The 25,011-nt window shown below is 37.5% G+C and overlaps 1 protein-coding gene across 1 annotated transcript; it reads left to right on the plus strand.

Moving 5' to 3' along the window:
• rem2 (RAS (RAD and GEM)-like GTP binding 2) lies at positions 1–23,511 on the plus strand. The gene is made up of 5 exons (XM_082173365.1): positions 1–275; positions 1,292–1,613; positions 2,211–2,284; positions 13,455–13,632; positions 22,146–23,511. Exons 1-5 carry the CDS (start codon positions 264–266, stop codon positions 22,472–22,474), a joined length of 915 nt encoding a protein of 304 aa, XP_082029491.1. The 5' UTR covers positions 1–263; the 3' UTR covers positions 22,475–23,511.
• The last annotated feature ends 1,500 nt before the right edge of the window (positions 23,512–25,011 follow it).

A 25,011-nucleotide genomic window follows, 5' to 3' on the forward strand; every position in this document is an offset into this window, starting at 1 on the left:
ACAGGTGTACAGTAATACGGGAGTCATGCAGCGCAGCCGTTCGCAGAGAAGAGATTAAATGTTTACCATTAAGTCAAAAGGAGCATTTTTCGCGCGGTTACAGTAATATTGGGAGCGTTTCTTTTTTCCAGACTACAGCCATGTGATGGCATATGAGTCGAGAGTAATGTAACAATCCCCACCGACGCCTGTGCAGTTTTTACGCTCAGTGACATGACATGGACGGCTGAGTGTCTCATTGAGAGCGGATGAACTGAAGAACGATGTCGGACCAGGTAAGACGCTTTCCCGTGCGTGTGTGTGTGTGGTTTGTGTGTGTGGGGGTTGTAGGATCCTTCACAGGTTTGGGGATGTACGCCGGTGTGTACACACCCTCTCTTCTTCTGCAGCCTTTATGTTGACTTTGTTTATGTAGGAGTGATTGTGTTTTGAAAAACATTCCTTTACTCATACAGTAGTAATATTTCATTTTAGTGTCTTTGTAATGATAAAAACGGTCACAAATATCTATGGTGATCTTGATAATCACTGTAACTTAATAATACGTGTAAGTCTTCATTGTATGGTCGACTAATTATTCATGAGCCTAATGATTTGCATAGGCTACTACTTCACTACTTCAATATTCATGATGATATTCAAAATGATGTTGTTATTCAAAGTAACTGTTACTTAAGAGCTGGCCTTGGGCTACCTCACCCCAAGCATCATACTAGATCTTATTGTTTCACTGTCTGATTCACAACAAAGTCTATGATTAATTAATTACCTCCTTTCAATTAGTATAATTGGCTGTCTATGTGTGTCTTGCATGTCTGACACCGGATCAGGCGTACAAGGTCCCCGGCACACCTGCAGTGCTGCGGCTAGATTAATTGCCATATTAATATTGATGCCAGTTGCCCTCACAAGCATACACAGTAAACAGTTTAAGAGCTCTCTTGGTGATTTTGCTTGATAGAGATAGATGGACAAAGCCCTCAACATCATTGAAACTGTGAAAACCCATTATTTAACTCGTCTTTTGTCTGTTGGGATGTCTATGCCACTCTTTCTAAGCAAGTGATGCTTGTTTATGTGAATGGACACACTGCACATTGTTTTGACCCACTTTCGTATAATGTGCACTGCACAACTTAAGTCCCAGAGGATCACAATCCTCCCCCTTGCACGTGAATTGTTTTGATACATTATTGATTTAGATATCTTATGGACTGACATTGTTCTTGGTGTTCTGTTGGATTGGATGAAGATGCTTGTCTCATCTTGATCTTATCTGATGATTTCACAGGATTATGGCTTAACTCTTTCGGCTGCACCCCAGCTCCGCAGGGGCAGCACCCCCCTGCCAATCAAGCATCAGCTGAGGAGAGAGGAGGCTGTTTCCGAGGATTACGATTGGGCGCCTGGGCTCAATGAGCCTGCGACTCCGCAAATCAGCGTCACCAATACCCAAGATTCGCCTTCCCTAAAACTGCCGCAGCAGAAGTACCACGGACCCCTTCGGATAGTCCTACTGGGCCAAAACGGAGTGGGCAAATCCTCTCTGGCACTTTGCCTTGCTGGACTGTCAGACAGATCACTCTCTATAGACTCTGAAACCCAAGCAACCGGTAAATATTATATTTATACAGCTTTCTTGTGCTCAGCATCAAGCGTCAAGATGCCAAGGACTGTACTATTTTTAGATTTGCTTTGGATGAAACACACTTATCACCTCACAGACACTGAGATCACTAGTGTAAGGCTCTCAGGATTTGATTGGAAATAGCGGAGTGGGTGCCGTGCAGGCATCCATCTTATCTCAGGTCTTTCATCATCTTGTGTCTTAATGAGGTGGGAAAGAACCAGCAGAGTACTGCCTCTGCACAGACCCTTTCTGCACAAACAGAGCATGTCATATAGTAGAGGATAAAGAGCCAATCAGACACACAGACAGTGGTTTTTTTTATTCTTTAACCTACCTGAGCTGAGTGTTCTTGTGCATCGATTCTGCACCAGCTAAATTATTGTTACACAACGTCTCGAGTCCAATTCTGAACTTGCATTTCAAAACTTCTTTTGTGTTCTTTCTACAGATATATTATTATACATTTGTTCCCATGAAATTGACAGTTTCTGCTCAACTGCAGAAATAAAATGAGATGCTAATTGATTTAATTTCATCCTTGAGTGTACGTTTTTTAAAGATGTATCTGTGTGTGTTGTAGATGAGGGTTACCAGCGGCGAGTGACTGTGGATGATGAGGACAGCTCGATTTTAGTATTTGACAGTTGGAAACAGGTGAGTCAAAAACTCTCCCAAATGCATAAAAGCAGGTTTGCTTCAAACACTGTTTCTTTATTTTGTCTTTTATTTAGTGGCTTTCAGAATTAGTTTTGGTGCTTGCAAGGTGGGAGTGTATTATTATTCATGAAATATTTTGAACTTCTGCAATTAACTACTTAATTACATACTTAATTCTTAGTCTATTAGAAAGATAATTTAAGCTTAGACGTGCTCTATTATACTTTTAATAAATTTAAGATTACAGCCTTTTCCCTCTGATATGCGTTGATAGAATGTTCAGCATTCAAATTGTAACGAGTAGCGGTGACATCATCATAATATATATGCATACTGAATTGTGATTGTTCTTGCCATCCCTGTGTTACGTAAAAATGTATAGATGTTGAATCATCTGACAGAAAACAAGATTCATACTTATTGTCATGACAACTGCAAAGTGACTGATGCAACGTGTCATTTTTCACTGAACTGAAGTCCCAAATCCTAAGCTTACCTAACATGATTCTTTTGCAGCCTTGTGTGCGCTGGTATTTGCTTTAGGAAATGTGAATCTAGTCTTCTTATATCTTCACTGCAGTGTTGGGGAAGCTACTTTGAAACTGTAGTTTGCCAAGCTACAGATTGCACATCATTTATGATAATTTTTTTTCATAATTTATGAATTTATGTCTGATTCTGCCCCCTTGTTCCGTTTGTCATGAAATGGTCTCAAATGCATCTACTGAACTATGGTGCTGATTGAGACTTAATTATATCATTAATATATAATAATATAATTTATATTTACTTAAATATGTTATACATAACAAAAAGTAAACACCCAATACATAACTGAGTAGCATTTAGGCTTATTAAATATTTTGCTACCTACAGCACTTAAAGGGTAGCCTGGAAATCCAGACCTAAATCTAAAAGATTAATGGTCTGGCGTCGACTAATGAAAATCGGCCAGCTCGAGGGGCGGCACCAAGCGTGCATTTGAAAATCTCACTGCACGCAATTGGATAACACTACGACCAATCACAACAATAAACCCCAGCTACCAGCGGAGCTAACTGGTAGATTAAACTCTTACCGTATCCGGTCAGCAAAACAGTAAAAACGTCCTTCTTGCAAAGGAACGATTCGAGCGCCGTCTTCTGTTCCTCTTTTAGATAAAAAGCCAAGTCTAACTCGTTCATTGTAGCGGCCAAAGCCGTTTCAAACAACTGGTGTTCATCCATAGCCATCTTGCAATGTTTACTAATGACTTTGACGTCACAGCGCTGATGTCATCTGTTTAGCTCGCCTCTGGCCCGCCTATATCAGATAACCCGATGTGATTGGTGCAGCTCAGATCGAGGGGCATGTTTAATGAGCATCATTACTCGACACCAGAGTAACTCGCTGAGCAAATTCAACTTGTGCTCTCTCGAGAACTCTGGATTACCAGGGTACTTAAATGGATAGATCATCCAAAAATGTTGTTTCAAACCTGCATGACTTTCTTCTGCAGAACACAAAAGAAGATATTTTGAAGAATGTTGGTAACCAAACATTTATGGTTACTATTGACTTCCATTATATGGACAAGAAACAGACTAGCCTGGGAAAACCCAGACAACTTCCGGCAAATTTAGATTTGCTCTGCAAGTAGTCTGGCAAAGAGCTCATTCAAGCCCATTTCTAATCCCTCGAAATCGCGGCACCAATCAGAAACGTTGAGGCGGGCTTTACACAATGACGATCGCTCTGATTGGTTTTAGGTCTATCCAATTGCGCCCAGAGGCATTTGAGCGACGTCCGTTGGTGGAGCGACGTCCGTTGGTGAAGCGCACCAACTTTTAAATGCAGCATTATTATATTCAAATTGCAAACACATGAGGACAGTCTCCATGAAAGACCCACTGGCAGATGAACGTGCTACTACATTTCTCTCCGAAACGGTAGGAAATTAAATTAGATTTAATGGAGGATTTTAACTGTGACAAGATGATTTACAGGGCAGTTTACGTGACGGGATGCACGCGACAGATCCGTCCGATAAAGATGACGGTAGTAGTATGTCCCAAAGCTTGCCTCCTTTTTTTCTACACATTCAAAAGTAAATACCACAAAAAGAGTAGATACTATTATGGCGTAGTGTAACTTAGACGAATTGGGACGCAGCATACGGCTTTACATGATGACGATCGCTCTGATTGGTTTTAGGTCTATCCAATTGCGCCCAGAGGCATTTGAGCGACGTCCGTTGGTGACGCCCCTTTGTTGCCCCTTATTAATGAAGCTTTGCCAGACCATAACTCAGTTACTACTGAGAATGGTCTGGTTTTAACCAGGCTAGAAACAGACATATTTTATCAAAAAACCTTCTTTGATGTCTCACAGATGAAAGAAAATGGTATAGTTTTGTAATGATGTGTGGATGAGTGAATTATCCCTATAAAACACCATGCAGGGACAGGATGAATTGAACCGCTAGATTTACTAACACTAAATCTAATTTAGTGTTAGCACTAATTCTAAGTCTTAGTTATTAGTTTACAGTAATAACTAAGTCTAACACTAATTTACCAAACAGACGGTCTAACACTGCTTTAATTGCATTGCATACATGCACAGTAAACCATTAGTGTAAAAATCTATTGATTGAGCAGACACACTCTTTAAGTGGTTAAGAAAATAGAGAGCGAAGGATAGAGAGGTTAACAAAGACGTAAAAAGACGGGATGCAGAGAAAGATGAGAGAAATAGTCTCTTGACCCTCCAGCCAAGGTTTGTCTGTTGTTTGTCATTTCTGTTTCCTTTCACTTTAGGGCAAATTGTTTTCAGTTTGCCGTAATTTGTTCCATTTCTGCTGAGTGTAACTGGCGGGTTTAAAGATCCTTTTACAAGGATTTTATGTGTACCCTCTATAAAATCAGCCTGGTCCAGTTTGCCTTGTTATTTCTCAGTGAATTATGACCTCTACTTTTACACTGTAAAAGCCACTTGTTTGGCAGTAAACTAAAATGATCTAATGGATCAATACACTGTGGCATGTTTTATTAAGCTTTTCTGTCATGATTCCTGCTTTTGCATCAGTGTATTGCAGAATTGTATGTTTTCATGTCATTAATATGACAAATCTAGATTATCAAGTGAAAGATGTACGGTACTAAAAGTATACTGTGGCAACAGGCTAAACTTATACAATACCATTCAAACTTTTGGGGGCAATAATAATAATTTTAAAGAAATGAATGCTTTTATTCAGCAGGGATGCATTACAATGATCAAAAGTGACTTGCCGTTCAAAAGTGAATTCAGCTTTGCTTTCAAATTACATTTGAAAATTAAAATAGATTAAATTAGAAAAGTTATTTTAAACTGTAATAATGTGTCAACAATATTACTATTTTTACTGTACTTAACAGTACCTTGGGAAGCATAAGAGACTTTTTTCCAAACCATTAAAAATGTTTACCAATACCAAACCCTCCCATCCAATCTTTTGGGAAGCCTTTCAACTATAACATGGCTTTAGGGATTTTCTGAAATGGTCAAACCCAATAATTAACAATTACAATGTTATGATGTAGTGCATATCTGGCAGAAAATGTGGGACTATTATAGGGGGGGGGGGGGTTGGCTTTTTTAGACTCTCGTCTTTGATGCTGACCCATGTGAGCAGTGCCATCTCATCCGAAGCATCTGTGTGATTGAATTATTTACGTTCATCTTCGTCTGGGATTGATGCCTCTCTACTAGTTCTGACCTCACTTCTCTCTTCATTAATCAACCACCCTTTCCTCTTTCTTTGATGGTACAACCCGTTTGACCATCGCTTAAAACATTGGACATTCACAGAGTCCTAAATACCAGTTAAAATTTGACTAATTGCTGTTTGATTTTATGTGTGATGTATGTATTTCCTTCACACCTGCTCGCATGACAGGCTAAAGCATGTAGTGTGGGTGTATCATCCACTCATTGCTCTGTTTATACTCTGAAATATGATGATAATTTTGCCTGGAACACACAGATGCATGTGCTTATTTAGTGTGAGTGTCTTTTCTGTGTCACTCGAAATTATTCAAACACTTTTGAATGTTATGTGATATCATAGGGTTGTGCATATAGATGTTTGACACACCACAGGGGTATTAGGTTGCCTTTGTAGCCATGTTGAATATTCAAATTTATTCAAATCCCTGGGCAAAATTTACGTGACCTTTTTTAAATGATGTTTATGTGTCATCAGATCTCTCCTAAATCAGATGCTGTTTGTTACAAGCATGAATGTCAGTAGTGATACTGCTATCACAGAATGACTGCGAGTTTTGGATTTATTCCAGGGCAAAGAGGGTGAGAGCAGTGGCTGGAAAAACTCCAGACTCCCCCCATTCCATCATTTCTTTCTCTATCTTGCCATTTTTCTCTTTCAAAGCATCCCTCTTTCTCTTCGTCTAACCATCCGGCTCTCTTCCTCGGTGGCACATCACATCACGTGACCTCTGACCTCACCCACTGCGTTATATTCTATACCCGTTCCCCGGTTGCCATGGCTACTGGTGGTTATGGCAAACAAAAGGATCTCAGATAAACTATGCAGTGATTAATTTTTATTTTACAGATGCAGAGATTCAGCGCTGCCCTTATAGCTTTATGGTTCACTGATTTCAATCTGTAGCTAATGGATTGAAGCCTCATCATGAAGAACGTTCAGCTGAAGTCTGTCAGTAAACAGTTACTTTGTCTTTTATTTCAGGGTTTATTGGAGTAGTGGTTAGAGCTGCACAATTGATCCAATCAAAATCGATATTTCCTTGCATGATAAACCATAAAAGGCTGTGATTAAATAAAATAAAAATATAGTCTGCAATGCACTGCATGCTTCAAAGTGAATTAGTGGTGTTCTGTTTTGTCTGTAGTCTACTACAATGACTCCCATACAGGAGTACTTGGAAAGATTTTGATTTTGCTTCAACAGAAATCATGACAATAGGGCTGTCAGAAAATTAAGTTGTTAATCACAATTTTTTTTTTGTTCTGTCTGTAATTAAGGGTTAGTTCACCCAAAAATGAATATTCTGTCATTAATTACTCACCCCATTGTCGTTCCAAACCCATCAGACTTTCGTTCATCTTCAGAACACAAATGAAGATAAAAAATTTGAGACCTTTCTATTCTATCCATCCATTGACAGTCTACACAACTACCACTTTGACGCTTCAAAAAGTTCATAAAGAGATCGTAAAACTAATCCATATGAATTGAGCGGTTTAGTCCTACATTTTCTGAAGAGACTCAATCACTTTATATAATGAACAGATTGAATTTAGGCTTTTATTCACATATACATTGATCAGCGAACATTAACAGAAACTGAACCGAACCTGCTTGATGCGCATGAGCAAACCTCGAGAATAACACGAGAATGAACCTCATTGGTTCTCAAGCGAGCATGCTTGAGCTGCTGTTTACCACAAATAATGTGTGAGTTGATGAATATGAATGAATATGTGAATAAAAGCTAAATGATATCTAGTATATTAGAAGTCAAAAAGTACTTAGATGAGTAGCTAGAGCCTTTTTGAAGGGTATGTGGGTGTACAATACATACTCCATAAAAGTTAGAGAACGCTGATCTGCTACACAAGCTTGAAGTACTGTATTTGTGGTTGTATTTACATAGAGGTAGCCTATATTCTCCAAGAGGTTCAAAAACATTTGGGCTTAAATGTGAACACTCAAATTGACCTCTAAAATCAAACTAAACTAAAGTGTGAGAATACGGTGTGGTTCTGCAGCAGAACTGCAGCAGAATGCGGGCAAAATATGACTCAAATACATGAGGCATTGCTTCAAATTGAGTTATTGCTTACTGGTTTGTTGTTTCGCACACTCTTTTGGATGCAGGTCCTGCTCATTCAATGATTTTATGCCTTTTGTGATTTTCTTTGATCCAGGCAGCAGCAAAATTATATGTTAAATGTTTATCAAATTTCTCACAATATGTTTAAATTGAAGTATGTTTTTTTTTGTCCAAATCGTACAGTCCTTGTAGTGGGGGGAAAAGCAATATAAACATTTATCCCTTGAGTATCTTTAAGACAAAATGTAAGCATTCCTAATTAATTAAAATCTTAAGTGACTCAGTGAAGGTCAGCACTTTCCTTATTGTGAAACAGGGTCAGCATATTTGGATGCAGTGAAGAGGATGCAGTAAGTTTACTCTAAGGTTGGAGTCTGTTCTGTGGACTGCAGCCTCACTGTCAACTTACTGCATTCACTGAACCATGGAGAATTAGAGAGAGAGCGTGAGAGAGAGTGAGAGTGAATGAACTCATTTTCACACAGTGCTGCATCACTAGTAGCTGCAGATGATGCAGGTCTATTTTGGTTCTGTTGCAGATTCACCAAGTTCACCCATTCTACACCTGACACATCAGCTCAATTAGAGTTTGGATTACGCACAGGCATTCATTCAAACATGCAGATGCTCACAAACGTACTGTACAATCACGTACACTGCCCCGAGTCTAGCCTCAGTTAGCTCTGAGACTTGAATTGCTTGTGACAGCGGGGGGAAGAATGGCTTTAATAAGTCATTCTCTTTCCTAAAATAGCTGACACATGGTCAGTAACGTCCTTACGCAGGCTGAGGACGCATTCCGTCACCCGCCCAACCGTTGGTAGCCAATGGGAATTGCGTCACGCGTCGCTTCTCCAGCTCCAGTTCCAGCACGGGAGGCATCAGCATGCTCTAACCTCTCTGTTCACCTATGTCAAATACATGAGCCAAAAACTCAACTTGAAATCAATTTCCAGCCTAAATAGGGTGTGACCTGTTTAATTTTTTCTATTGGCCACTTTGAATTGAAGACTTAAAATGAAACGAAACATGGAATAGTGCAGTATTAACTATTGTTCTGTGCAGATGATCTACCACATTTGTCTGAATTATTGTGGATACCGTGGCCCACAATGCAGTGGGCATTGAACCTCCTTTTCCAGTGTTTAAACAACTTGTTTGTGAACAACTGCATTGTGGGCCACAGTATCCACAACAATTCAGACAAATGTGGTAGATCATAGATAGATAGATAGATCAGTTTAGTACATATACGTGTTATTAACCTTGTTTACTCATCCTCTTGTTGTTCCAAACCTGTCTGACTTTACTTCTGAAACATAACAAAGATGTTTACTTTCAAAGTGTTTTTGCCATACAATGAAAATAAATGCTGACCAAGGCTGTCATTCTGCCTCATATGTTCTTTGGAACAGCATGAGGGTGAATAAATGATGACGTGACAGAAATGTCATTTTTGGGTGAACTAGCCATTAAGCATTAGCATTAATTTCTGACATTAAACATGCAACGTAACAAAGTAATGTTGCATTCTACTATTTGAAATGATTATCTTTGCATATTACTGCATATACTTGTATGCTATTTTCATAGAGTAGTATGCAAGTAATATACAGCAAATACTGTGCAGTATGAACTAGTATGCCATTCTAAACATAGCCCAGAGCAACACGACACAAGATGCTACCATTTCCTGTCACTGTATGGTTGACAGACATGACATGAGCTGGTAGACTAGGGCTATTCGACTTGGCTATTATTAATAGATTACTTTGAGGTGAAATATTGATGATGCTAAGTGGCTCATATGGTTTTTGTTTACTGGGTAGGGGCCATTGTGTGTGAACACTGACAAGGCGGTTGTGGAGTTTGTAAATGTGTGAAGTATACGTCTGTTTATCTCACTCAGAGTGTGTAGTGTACTGCTGGGAGCCTTATGCTTAAGTACAGCTAGCTCAGCCCTAGTGTCATCATGGACTGGGAGCTTTTTGTAACGTTCATTAGGGAGATGTTTTTTTCTTTGATGATCGTGTGCTTGGCAGAGAAAGCGGGTTTTTATTTCTGTGGAGGTATGTGTGCTTTGTGTTTATAGCAGCAGAATTGGCTTGTTCAGCGGCTGAGAAAGCACTTTTAGATGGGATGGTTTACTGTAAGTCTGTGTGTGGGATCTTGGGCCAAGTGTGTATGTTTGGGAGGAGGGGATGTGGACAGATGGTCTGTGGTGACTGTCTGTAGGGGTGTGGACCTCACTCTGGTGCACAGAAACAAACTCGGCACACGGTTAAGTCTCAACATCCAATTATTAGACTCGACCTCTCCCCCCTACGGAGTAACAAATTAAAGTCTCTTATGCACCATGAAATCCCTCTCCATATTTAAATATATTAGTTCATATGCTTATTATACTAAATTTATTATATGTCTTATACTTAATCTATGTGTGTGTAATTTTTTATGTATTTATTTCATTATGTAATAATACATCATATTATTCAATATTACTATTATTTAATAACAGCCATCCAGGGTGTCTCCCAGCCTATGGACCAATATGCTGGGATAGGCTCCAGCATTCCCACAACCCTATATAGGACAAACGGTTTGGAAAATGATAATAATAATATTTAATATTATATTTAATTATATAATTATGATATTCATTATATAATCATATTTCATTTATTTATTTTAGATTTAATTATGTAATATATTTTTTATTGTCATTTTTGTATGTTTATATTTATTTCATATACTCTCTTCTCAATAAAGTTGAGCTTGTTTCAATTTAAAAAAAAAAAATTAACTGGTAAAGAAGACCGAAATACTGATGAAATAAAATTTTTTGCAATGTTTTCTCTGTATTGGCTTGTGGACCAGGCCCTGGTCTGATTTCCATGTAATCTTCCTGTGCCAGACGTGGCCAGAAGAAGGTGTGTTTGTGTTAAATGACCCAGTAGAGAAGGAACACAGTTCTTGGGAATGGGTTCACTGTGGGAGATGAGTTGCGGGACATTTTAATTCCATGTTTTGCCCAGATTCTAATCTCCTTTATGACCTACCATAAACTCTTTTTTTTTTTCTCAACCAAAGGCTTAACCACAGCAACAGGAACAGAGAGAAACAATTTCAGGGTTTTAAAGCTGAAATGTGATTTCTGTACCACTAGTGGCACCAAAGGGAATTGAAAGATAGATTTCCAAGGGATTGTTTATCTTCAATAGAACTGTTCAGTTTGTGAGCCTTGAGTTTCCTCTGGAACTTGCTTTGGGTGTTAGAATAGCAGTTTTCAATGTTTCAGTAAATGGTTAACATTACTTGAGGAGATTTTCATGTTTTGTTGTACAAAATAAATGACACACAATCATACTTTAAGCATATACTTTTGTTTATGTTAAACATATCTATCTATCTATCTATCTATCTATCTATCTATCTATCTATCTATCTATCTATCTATCTATCTATCTATCTATCTATCTATCTATCTATCTATCTATCTATCTATCTATCTATCTATCTATTTATCTATCTATCTGTCTGTCCGTACGTCTGTACGTACGTAGCATCTATGACACACCTAATGTGTATTTCTTGCTCTTCATTATGTTGAATTAGCACAAAAAAGTGTCCTGCCTTTTTGGGGAAGTGAAAAAGAAAGAAATATAAAATTGTCCTGAGAGTCCATTTTACTCCTACCAAAATTACTTGAACGCATTTTATGTTGCAACTAACAGAGCAATATTGAGATCACCGCAGCGCTTAGACTCTAAGGGGAATTCAACCAATTGCTTACTTAACATCAGAAACTGCACTACAATTTTAAAGAAGATGAGTTTAAATAGAATATGCTCAGTGTGAGATTGTGGTGGAGAAAGTCAAAGGTATATTTTGTTCCTTTTAATTAAGTCTTTTTGCAACATTATAAATAACAAAATGAATCTTCCTGACACACACAAGCACTTCATAACGGTAAATGGTGTTTGTACAAAAAGCACCATGGCGTGGGGATGAGCATTTAGCTGGATTAGTGTGAAGGTTTTCATCAACCTGCTGTTATAGGGTTGATATAGACCATTTCAGCATTTATTAAGAGTGCAGGATTTAATAATCTAAATCTGCACAAGAGGACAAAAAAGCTGGCAGGCATATTTGCTGACAGCATGATACGGATTTTATGTGTGTGTATTTCATGACTATAATCACTCAGTTTGTGTAATAAAGAACAGTGTAATGAGTGTGTGTTGCAATACCACTGTAGGCTATACATTTTCACTCGCACACCTGCCTGTTTGTACTCAGAGCCATTAAAAGCTATCATTTTGTGTGTATATCTGGTCATGAAAGGGCAGACAGTGACAGATGGGCCTGTATTTTGGTGGAAGAGCTCGATGTTATTAGTTAGATACTGCTGTACTCTCTCGTCTTGTTTCTCTGATGGAAAGACCTTTTGCTTTTCCCGTCCGGCCCCTGAGAGCCCCTCCATCACGATGAGCACCATCGACCGTGTCGTGCTGTCTTCTCCGCTCATCAAGATACGTGTCTGGTCCTCAGCGGAGAGAACCTCCTCCCCATGCCCTTCCTGCGTGGGGTTGTGGCAGGTGGTTGAGCCCCCCTCTTCCCCGTTGCTTCCGCCCCAATAGACTCTTCCTCTCCAAAGAAACTCTGCGTTTCTGAGGTTGTGTGAATCGCACCCTCCGGGGCCGAGTGCGATTGGCTCGGCTGCAATGAGAATTTTTTAGGCAACTCTCCAGAGGGCTGGAATTTGCCTTTGGGGAAAAGAGGATGTAGGACACAGGCTTTCCATCTATTTATCTGTTCCTCATTCTGTGTAGGAAATTAAATAGGAAGCGTTCCATAGGGAACGGATACATTTTCTTTCTACCCTCAGTTCATTAAAGATAGAGTGACAGCAGTCTTGTCATAGCTGGCAAGAAGAGAAACCCGACCCCTGTGTGACCGTACTTTGGCGCTTTAAAGCATTCGTGGTGACGTTCTCGGGGGGTAAACGCTTGACTGATGCATCTGCTGCCCTTTCAAACACACCTGAGCTCAGTGGCGGCAACAACGCTGAAATTGTGAGCTGGAACAACAACAAAGCCATCCTAGATTTGAGGTTATCCTCCTTAAATCCCGCTAATCCTCTTTTTCGTGGACACAAACACTCCTGAGCCCCACACTAACAAAAACGATCCTCCTCTTATTACTGACCTACCGTACCAGTGACAAATAATCATGTAATACTCTGTAAATAGCCTGTATAATAAGCACTCACAGTTGAGCTCTGCTGTAATTGGTATGTCTGTGATTTGATTTGATGTGATTGGCAGGAGCTGTCCACCCTGCAATGCGAGGTGTGCATCCTGGTGTTCTCGTTGACGGACAGGCGTAGCTTCCACCGGATCGCCCAGCTCCGCCTACTGTTAAGGGAGACGCTGCCGCACACCCCCATCATCCTAGTGGGCAACAAGAGTGACCTTGTGCGCTCCCGTGAGATCAGCACAGAGGGTAGGCCTGTTTTTAATCTACGTCTATGAGCACAGATCCCATAATTCAATGTGATTCAACGCATGTTGCATAGCTGGCAGAGATTACATGCAGGGAATTAAAAGAATAGGGTTTTAGGTCAAATGAAAGAATAGCGTTTTACATTAAATTAAACGTTGTAAACCCAAATACAGATGCAGAGATACTAAAACAGAGAAAGGAGATAGGGAGAAAGAGAGACTGATAGTAATATGAAATAGATTTAAGAAAGAGAAAGACCAATTATAATTCAGTATGCAAAATAGAACAATTGGGTTTCAGTATGGAGATATTAGAAAGACATCATCGCTGTCAGATACAATGTTGTGTCTACACTGGAAACATTACTTTTAACTGTCAGTATGGTCAAAATATTTAGAAATATAATAAAAATCATAGAAATTAATAATATACACTACCGATTTGGGTTCAGTTCAAAAGTTGGGTTCGGTAATATTTTAGTTTAATTAAATATTAATTTTAAATTATACTTTTATCAGCAAAGACACCTTAAGCTGATCAAAAGAGACAGTAAAGACATTTATAATTTTAGATTTCTATTTAAAATAAATTCTGTTCTTTTGAGCTTTCTGTTCAGCAAAGAATACCTTAAAATGTATCACAGTTTCCATAAATATATTAAACATAAAAAAATATATATATATATATATATATATATATTATTAATTAACAATGTTTTATTGATAATAAACAGCTGAAGGCTGGAGTAATCATAGGAATAAATTACATTTTAAAATATATTAAAATAGAAAACAGCTATTTTGAATAGTAATCATATTTCACCATATTGATGTTTTTACTGTATCCAATATCCACATATGACGAAGTACAAGAAAGGAAATGAGTGTCTGATGCTTTACAGACTGTCAAAAATAGAAATAGAGCATATGTCAATATCAAGTGTTTTCAGTGCTAGGAGCTCTATTTATAATTGGAGCAAACAAATTTTTTTGTGTCACGCTGCTGTAGGCTACCAGTGTGGTCATGTGAGACTTTGAATGCCGATGAGAGTCAACGGGAGGTTTTCAAACTTTTTTTTAACAAACTAATTTTACATTTTCAAAAATATTTATTTTATTATTTTAAATAATATTATTTCCCCTGAAAATAGATATTTCACTGCTAATGCTGCGATTATTAATAAAACAAAATAAAAATGGAGTCTGTATGTTAAAGTTGTGATAAAATGGAAGTAGTGACAGATTTTTTTCCGTACATCTGAGTGATACGTATTATTGAAAAAAAAAAAAAATGTAGGGCGGGGACTTGGTGCTGCTATCCATCGGTTGTTGATTGGATGGAGATTTGCGAGACTCAATTGTAAGAAAGAGGTGGACTAAAATGATTGGAGAAGTTCAGCATACATCACCAGAAAGTTTACCAAAAGATTGAGTTATGTCATTTAGATAAAAAATTACGAGGTAAAATAAATACAAAAACATGCATGGATGAATCATTAACAGTTAGATCAATAACATGCATTTAGAAAGTATTCAGTCATTTCATGGCAACTTTAAATGCTGTGAGAATAATAGCAGAAAACTGTGGAACTTTAATACAGTAATTTAGAGTACAGATCCCATAATTCAACAGGTATTTTGAAAAACACAGTCCACACAAGGTCCCTTGTGGTCCACCTCTGTCTGCCACACTTATGAGTCATCTATATTAACCTTGCTGCTGTGACTCAGCTTTTGTCTAAATGCTTCTATCTCCATCTGGCCGTATTTATATAAGGGGCTTCGTGGATTCCTGGCAAGAAGAAATCACTCAGCTTATCGGCATGAACAGGTGCTGCTAGGAGACGTGCATTGGTTAAGTGGACACATTAGGGGCTGAAATGGTATATAGATCTCTTTTCTGCTGTTTTCTCAGCAGGGCAGATACAGTTTTGTTTCAGTGACTAACTCAACAGATAAGTGTACATTTTAAATGCAAATTAAATTCTTATTAAATACAGATTTTTTTTAACCCAAGTCAGTTAAATTAAATTTTAGTGGTTTCTGCCATGGTATAAAAAATAAAAAAAAGTAATCTACAATGTATGTGAAGAAATTGCTTTTGAAAATACATATTGGTGGGTGGTTGCAATAATGTTTTTAGTGGTTGCTTGGGCATTTATACTATAATATTATTTTATATATATCTGATAATTATATATATATATGATTGTTTGCAATTTCATGTTTTCTGCAACAGCATTTTAAAGATAGGGTAGGCAATTTCGTTGAGGCTAGCAATCGCAAATTAGCTTTAAAATCATAATATCCCACTCTCCCTTTAGAGCGTCTCCAAAGCCACGCCTCCTTCAAAACACATGAACACACACAGCAGAGTCTGCAAAGCGTCACGAGACGAGAGAAGGCGTTAAACTAACTCATGTCTCAAAGCACATAACATTACAATAATAATTGTACAGCCTTACTTGTACAGCCTGACTGCTGCAGATTCATTTAGCCGTTGATAGTTTTGACAGAAACGCATAGCCTAAATATGAGTCGCAATGATTGGACGAACATTTTTTGGTCCTGAGACTTCCACAGAAGATATAAGTACATGTTTTAATATTTAGACCACTTCTATTATTGATTGTTATCAATTGCTATGAAACTAATAGAGTTTCAACCAGTTGAGCTAAAAGTGTTTATATAAATAAAAATTGCCTTCCCTTACATTTAATATATACATTTAATATACATACAAAATTGAAAATTGTGTTTTAAAGTTGAAATAAAATTCACATGGCCCAAAAAATCTGAAGATGCACATGTCCCCTTGGTGTAAACTGGCATAGTGCTTCTTGTTTCTTCAATCTACTGTAGTCAGGCTGAAAAAAAAGCACTCTCTCGCTCTCGCTCTCGCTCTCTCTCTGTCTGTCTCTCTCTCTCGCTCTCGCTCTCTCTCTGTCTCTCTCTCTCGCTCTCGCTCGCTCTCGCTCGCTCTCTCTCTCTCTCTCTCTCTCTCTCTCTCTCTCTCTCTCTCTCTCTCTCTCTCGCTCTCTCTCTCTCTCTCTCTCTCTCTCTCTCTCTCTCGCTCTCTGATCTGTTTGTCATGCTTGGCATGTTTGGGACATTTTTTTGTGTTTGCTCTGTATTATCTCACCCACAATGTGCTGGTGTTACTATCTTTATGTGTGTGTGTGTGTGTGTGTGTGTGTGTGTATGTGTGTGTGTGTGTGTGTGTGTGTGTGTGTGTGTGTGTGTGTTAAAGTATGCCAATGTTAGTACACGCTCTCATATTCTCTCCCTCACACCTTTCTTTCTCTAATTCTCTCCTTCGCCTGTGGTGAAGTGAACCCCCTGTGTCATGTGTTTGCAGGACTGTGATAAGGAGGATAAGGAAAAAGCGAAGCTTAGTGGGTTGTAATCATTAAGAAAATGGTGTGCAGGCACTTTTATGTATTAGAGCTGATAACAGGGCGGTGCCATGGGAAGGATGATATCAGAGGTGCTCTATTCTTTTGGAAAATTACATCCAGTATAAGCTGTATTCTTCTGTTTCAGCAGTCACATGATTTTGTTGCTCATCTTCCATATTATGACCAACTGCAGGGCAAAGGAATGGCGAATCAAAGCAATGAGGACATTTATATACATTTATAAATTAGCGGAAAAGTCTACTAAATAACTTTTTACATTGTCAAAAGGAAATGTAAATGGCCATGTTCTGGAGGTTGCAAAGGTGCCCTACAAAACAAAAAGGCAGTAACTGCATTTTTGGTCAAAAATGAGTTATTATCATTTTCATGACATTCAAGGCATCCTTTGTCATGTGACAAAACATCTTATCTCAAATGTGTGTCGTTTTGGAGAAAAATGGTAATCGTTTTTGGAGAATCTGTAGTTACTGCCTTTTTCCTTGGTATGGTGCCACGTTTTTGGTAAGTAATACAAAGCAAGTTTACAAAGCAAGAATACAGTAACTGCAAAATAGGGGTAAAATATCAAATTAAATATGAGGATTTATATGTACAAAGAATAAGCTAATATAAAGTAACAAAACAGCCACATGTCCAATAATCTACCTACAACTACTTAGGCTGGATGACAGGATAACTTTAAAGTAATTTTTCTCAGTTCTGCACTCTGCGTAGTTACTGCCTTTTTGCTTTGCAGGGCAGTATACGTGGTTATGCATGACTTCTTTTCACAAGACAATATACATATAACTCATTAGATTGCATAAATAAATAGTATGAGAAGGTTAAAAAAGCATTAATTAAACATAGTTCATTCATAGTTTCAATGAATGTTAACTTTGACTCTGTTTTTTTTATTAATACTTTTATACAATAAGGATGTGTTAAATCTATTAAATGTGACAAGAAAGATGTTTATAATGTTACAAAAGATTTTTATTTAAAATAAATGCTGTTCTTTTAAACTTTCTATTCATCAAAGAGCCCTGAATTTTTTTGATTACAGTTTCCACAAAAATATTAAGCTGCACAATTTTTTCAACATTTTATAATAATAATAATAAATGTTTCTTGAGCACCAAATCAGCATATTAGAATGGTTTCTGAAGGATCGTGTGACACTGAAGACTGGAGTAATGATGCTGAAAATTCAGTTATTTTATAATAATTTTTCATAATATTACTATTACACTGTATTTTTGATTAAATAAATGCAGCCTTGGTGAGCATAAAATACTTATTAAAAGAAAATCTTACTGGCCCCCAAATTGTAAATAGCAGTGTATGTTTCTTTTAAATTGGACCGAGTTGACCGTTGATATCAGATTTGATTGCATATTTGAAACAAACGGTTTTAGAGATGATGGTATGTTGCTATTCATGTAAAACAGAAAATAGCTCTTACAGAGATGGCTACAGAGTGCCTTTTAAAGACACTTTGATAGCACTCTTCTCAAGCGTCACAATTTGAATGCATCTTTAATATCCAGAGCACAAACTGTATGGGATGAGTTATTCTCCGAAGTTGAATACTCAAGCTTAGGGGTTTGTTCAAATCTTTAACCCTAAGTATGAGCGTCAGTAAGCACCACTAACAAGCACATAAGATTGGTGTGGCACGGAGAAAAGGACCTTGTATGAAGTACAGAGGACAGTTATGCAGACACATCTGTGCTCAGCATATTTATTCCTCCGGGTGCTGCAGCTAGTGTGGTCATCGATTCGGAAATGTTCTGAATCTTTTTCTGTCTATATCTCGCTTCCTGCATCCGATACAAACACACAAGCTGTGTGCTCAGCTTCATGTAAATGGGTTTCATTTACATTCTGTATTTGCGAGTCAGCTATTTGACGCTGACATTCAAGCCGTATTTAAACAGGCACACAAACTCTGGATGCGTACATGCTCTAAGGTTATACGGGCTAAATCGTTGAAACGGAGACGCCTAACCTTATGCAAGTGAAGATGAGTCAATAGCCATAAACAGAATTTACAACTCTGGACTGTAATGCTGCACACATACAGTAAATCTCCTGTCTGCTGTGGCACAACAAATGGGTTCCTTCTTCTTCTCTCTCTCTCTCTTCTTTTAAGATAACAGGGTCCATTGTTTTATTGGGGTAATATCCTGCGTCTTTTATCATTTATTCTTTTCCCTTATGTTTGTCTATATTGTGAAATATTTTTGCAACTGGTTTCCACTTTAATATATTTTAAAATGCCATGTATTTCTTGCAGAATGTTCAGCAGCCATAACTCCAGTCGCATGATCCTTCAAAAATCCTTCAAATATGCGGATTTGGTGCTCAATATACATTTCTTGTTTTTAATCAATGTTTAAAACAGTTGTGTGCTGCTTTAATATTTTTGTAGAAACAGAGATATTTTTTCAGGATTGTTTGATGAATAGAAAGTTCAAAAGAACAGCCATATTTTTAAATATAAATGAATTATAAATGTCTTTACTGTCACTTTTGTACATCAATTTAATGCATCCTTGTTAAATAAAAGTATTACAGTTTTTCTCAATCGCTTTGGCAAATTTTTCGAAACAGTCTTAACATTCTCTAAACTGTAAGTGCAATTGTCACAACTGTTTGCTGTAACATCAGAACTATATAGTCTGCAAAATGTAATTACTCACCCAAAACATTTCATTCATGCTTCAAAACCTGGTTTTTGTGTCTGTAAATTGGCCAAAGCCACCAAAATAAAAAGCCTTTTTGTCAGCGTGTGAGCCGTACTGGTCATAATGTTTAGATGTTTTTTCACCATGGAAATATTTGTTAAATGCACGCTTTCTACTTTTTAGTTGACACTGTGTTTTTTTACACTATACAAGAATGTCAGTTTTGTCTAGTTGAGTGCTCTTGTTTATCACACTGAGTTTTTTAGATATAGATTTCAGCAAGTAAATTTACTAGGAAAAGTCAATACTGTAGTACTCAAAAAGAAAAATTATATTAGGTGTCCTTATCTATTATGTACTTACATAAAAAAAATAAGTATTGTATATTGTCATATTGTATTGCAAAACACTTTTGCTGCTGTTGAGGTGGGATATGGGTACGGTTAGGGACAGGTTTGGTTGAATGGGGTGGTTTAAGGGGTAAGGGAGTAGTCAACAGTGTAATTCTAGACTTAGCTGTAATTACATGCAGTTTATATATATATGTATATGTACAACGTAAAAACATGTACACAATAGGTGCATTGTATCAAATTATTAATTTGCTGTAAATGTTAGTACATAGTAGCTAAAGACACCCAATATAAAGTGGGACTGAACATTTTTATTTATACAGCACATATTTGTAGAAATGTGGTACATGTAAACTGAAAATTCAGTTGCTTGTTCATTTTTACATATTCTATGACAGTATGTCTTCCCCTGACACCACACATTCTTACATATCTTCCTATTGCTCTTCCACGACAAGCAACTGTGTATTTTCAGTTTCTACAAAAATAAACTGCTGTGCTGTTTATGGATTTAGATGTTCCTGCATGTTCAAAAATGGCAGTGATTGTGCTGGGCAAACTCCATATAGCCCTACTGTATGCTTCCTAACTTGATTGGTTGATTGGTACGATTGTTATTTCTATTTCACCACAATGGCAGGCCATTTGTCAATTCAGCAGACATAGGTATTTATGGAATATACATGCATGTCTGACAGATTTTGATAACTGAATGGATCATTTTGAATGTGGAGGCTCACACGAGGAAAGAATGTTTAGAAGTTGTAAAGAGTTTGACAGTTTCACTGAGAATCAACTCATCAGTTTTGATCAACAAGCCATGTGCATTTAGATGTTGTGCAAATTGTAGACAATTGTACTTACTCTTTTGCACACATGTGCCAAAACACATGCAAATTGTTTAAATTAATAAGAAATCCAAATATGATGTGAACAAGAAACTAATTGTTCAGAGACAATAACTTATTGTTTTGAGAAAAAAAAGTCTCATTCGAGAATTGAGCCAAAGCGATTGAGAAAAACTGTAATGGCTTCCAAAAAGCAATCTTTCTGACCCCAAATGTTTTCCTTACATGTTACATATTATCCTATATTTTTCACAATGTAAAAGGCTTTGCTAAGACACTGTTAAACAATTAAACAATGGGGCTGTGCCAACTATACTGGATCTTTATGATTAAACAGGCTTTATTTGCTACTGTACCTTTAAGACCTCCATGTAACTGAACTCTGTTGTGAAGCCTCTTTGCATATGAAATAAGTAACAACGCTTCCTAACGGGTTGTAGGTTCACGATCGGATCCAATCTAGTTGCCACTGTTCCATCCTCTCAATAGCAGTCTCTTCCCAGACAGCAACATAGTGTCTGCCCAGATCCGGCCCACATCTGGTATGTGTGAAATCCACGTGTACCAGATGCTGTCTGGGTTTGCAAAGCCTGTGACAGATTCTCAAAACAATCCATGCTGAAATGTGTCACACAAACTGCTAAGGTTTAATTGGTAAACAAGAATTCCATAAACATCAAGCCACTTATTTCTAAGGTTGAGATCTTTCAGAAGGCTACAATGACCTACAGCCAGGATCAGCACAAAGTTTGGTGGGCTTGTTGTTAGTTATGTACTTTACCATCTGAAATAGTATCTTCTATTTCTAAAACTTATCACATCAAACTGAAATGTTTATTTTACAAAAAGTACATTTTCATGATACACCACTTATAAAACTACACCTCATCTGTGGATTGGCGTGGTAAATGTCTGTTTCCCGTGTTTTTCTCTCTGTCTCCTCTGTTTCTTCTCTCAGGTCATGTCACTTATTCACAATGGTGCCGTCTAGTCGAAATCTAAAGTGATCTAATTCAATCCTGTCCACACACCTCCGAACAAACACACCCACACACACGGCAAGCATTTAGCCTTTATTTCTCCTTTCCTAGAGCCCCTCCGTGCTCCATTAAGTCCCACTCAATTGATTCAGTTATCTAGCGCTAATCTGTGTTGATATGACAAGAGATTGTCAAACTCCATCTGCATCTGTATCACTCAACCTCTCTCTCTTTTTCTTTCTCAGAGGCGCACTCCAGCGCAATGATGTTTGGCTGCCTGTATCTGGAGCTCTCCGTCTCTCTGGACCACCGCACCAATGACCTCCTAGAAGCGGCTGTGAGAGCGGCCCGGGGCCACAGCCTGGGGCCCGGCTGGACGGAGGGGTCCCCCTCAGCGGCCCGCCGAGAGAGCTTGACCAGCAGGGCCAAACGCTTTCTGTCAGGGCTCGTCCCGCGCTCCCACCTCGGCCGAGACAGGGACAGGGAGGGCGACAGAGACCTCAGCAGACACAGAGGGAGCAGAATGCTCAGGCAGAAGTCACGTTCTTGTCATGACCTCAGCGCTCTAATGTAACCGAAAACCACAGATGAGAGAAGGGAGAGTTAAAGGAGGCTAGAGGAGAAACTGCATGTGAGATTGACAGGCGAGGAGATAAGAGACAGTGTTGCCACACCACTTCACAGAGGAGATAATTCTCTGGAGATATTACCTAAACTAGTATGTGTGAAATTATTTGTTTATACCAGTCTCTCAGTCATTGAATGTGACAGTGGTGCAGCGAAACCTAGCAGTGTGTAAACTATCCTGACAGAACATGACCTTTAAGGTTGCGAGAGGCCTGGAAACGGACAGGCCGACACACATATAGCGCTGGATATCAGTATAATGAGCATATCATGCTGACTGTGACAGGCTGTGGCGATAGAATAGCTCCTGTAGAAGTCCCTGCTGAGAAGCATGCTGACACAGCACGGATGCAGAATCGTAGTAAAAGTTTTGTAGTAAAAAAAAAAGGCCCACCGGCACAGAATAAGATACTTTAGTTAATGCATGGATTTAGCTTTTTAGCTTTTCTCACTCTACCTGCACAAGAATAGTATTTTCAGGTTTAAGGAAACCAAATAAAGTGACTAGAATCAGTCATTGAAAAAAAACCTGTTGGTCGATAGGGCTGCACGATATTAGAAAAAAAGAAAAGAAAAAAAGACTGGCATTGCAATTATTTTGTTTTTCTGCCAATTAAAAAAATACAGGAATTTTCACCAGGTGACTTTATGGTTACTGAAAGAGTGTGAACACCCACATTTTTCAAGTTTTTCCAAATTATTCGTCCCTAAAAGTATGATTCACACACACACACAAAAAAAATCTTCAGAGTAAAAAGTCATTTAAAATATTTAGTTTAAACTATTTTAATTTTATATGCAGATGCATTCCTTAAGAAAATCACCCCAATCATTCCAAATATCGCAAGGAATAGTTCACTTCAAAATGAAAAATCTGTCATCATTTACTCACCCTTAAGTTGTTTCAAACCTGTATGAATTTCTTTCTTCTGCTGAACACAAAAGAAGATATTTGAAGAATGTTGGTAACCAAACAGTTGATGGACCCCATTGACTTATAACTTTTTTTTTTTTTTACTACTATGGATGTCAACCATCAACTGTCTGGTTACCGACATTCTTCAAAATATCTTCTTTTGATATCTTTGAAATTCATACAGGTTTGAAACAACTTGAGGGTGAGTAAATGATGTCAGAATTTTTATTTTGAAGAGAACTATTCCTTTAAGTTGCTATATTTGGAAAAATATAATATTTCTAGAATGATTGGGGTGATTTTCTTGAGGAATGCATCTGCATATAAAATAAAAATAATTTTAACTAAATATTAAAAATGACTTTTTACTCTGAAGATTTTTTTTTTTTGTGAATCGTACTTTTAGGGATGATTCATTTGGAAAAACTTGAAAAATGTGTGTGTTCACACTCTTTCAGTAACCATAAAGTGAACAGAAAAGAAAAAAATCTCTTTTCACTTCAGTTTTCATAGACCACATTCCCAGTGTTTTTGACCCATTCAATCTGACTATAAAATAATAATAATTTGTATTACTTTTATTGCAATTATTATAAAAAAAAAAATTATATACATTTGTTTTGTAATACTATTGTACTGTGAAAACAATCTAGTATTTAATAAAAATTTAAATTATTTTATTTGTAGTAACTGTAAAATGACAATAATACATTTTATGTCTTGATTTCTTCATTTTCGAACATTAAACTATCCAGCATTTTTTGCCACTGTGTAAATGAACACAGTGCCATGCTTCGATCTGAAAAAGGCAGTGCATTTATTTATTTCATTAAATCGAAGTCCTGGTGTTTTGATAAAATCGATATCGCAACATTGGTTTATTGAAATTCTTTCGATATATTATGCAGCCCAATTGGTCAACTACTAATTGGAATAATGTTATGGTGGTTATGGCTCTGAGAAATACCGTGTCCTAACCAGACGAAGTCTCGCGTAGCCTGGCATCTCTAGAAGAAGAGAAAATCTAACCGTCATGTAAAGCGACATACTACAGTTTGTTATATTTTCACACTCCATATAGAGGCATGCTTGTCTAAAATAGAAACTAAAATAATAGACTTCTGTATAAAACATTTATTCAAATAATTGCAAATAACTATTTGTACAGAAAACAGAAAAAATAATGGAAGATGTTAAAGACTTTGATTAAAATTTCTCTTGAGGTTTGTGATCAAGAACAAAAGTCTTGAGGATCTTTTGTTCATCTGATGCCACTAACCTGGAAAACTTTTGCAGATCCAGTGATTAGTTCTTCCTCAAATCCGCTCATTGGTACTTTGTAAATTTGCTTTACTTAACTTTTTAACACAATATCAAAGCCAATGGGAAGGTATTTGATGTTTTATACACAGTTTTATGGTACAGGATTTTGAACCAATGAGATCTCATTATAGGCGGGACTATTTGGCATCACAGCCAAGAAGTTAAAACCAAGCGACCAACAAAAAAACGCTTCATTGCATCATATCTGGTTGGGACACTGTGTTAATAATAATGTTTACTAAACT

The sequence above is a fragment of the Leuciscus leuciscus genome, assembly GCF_965113295.1.
Source record: "Leuciscus leuciscus genome assembly, chromosome: 6".
In the NCBI taxonomy this organism is placed as follows: domain Eukaryota; kingdom Metazoa; phylum Chordata; class Actinopteri; order Cypriniformes; family Leuciscidae; genus Leuciscus; species Leuciscus leuciscus.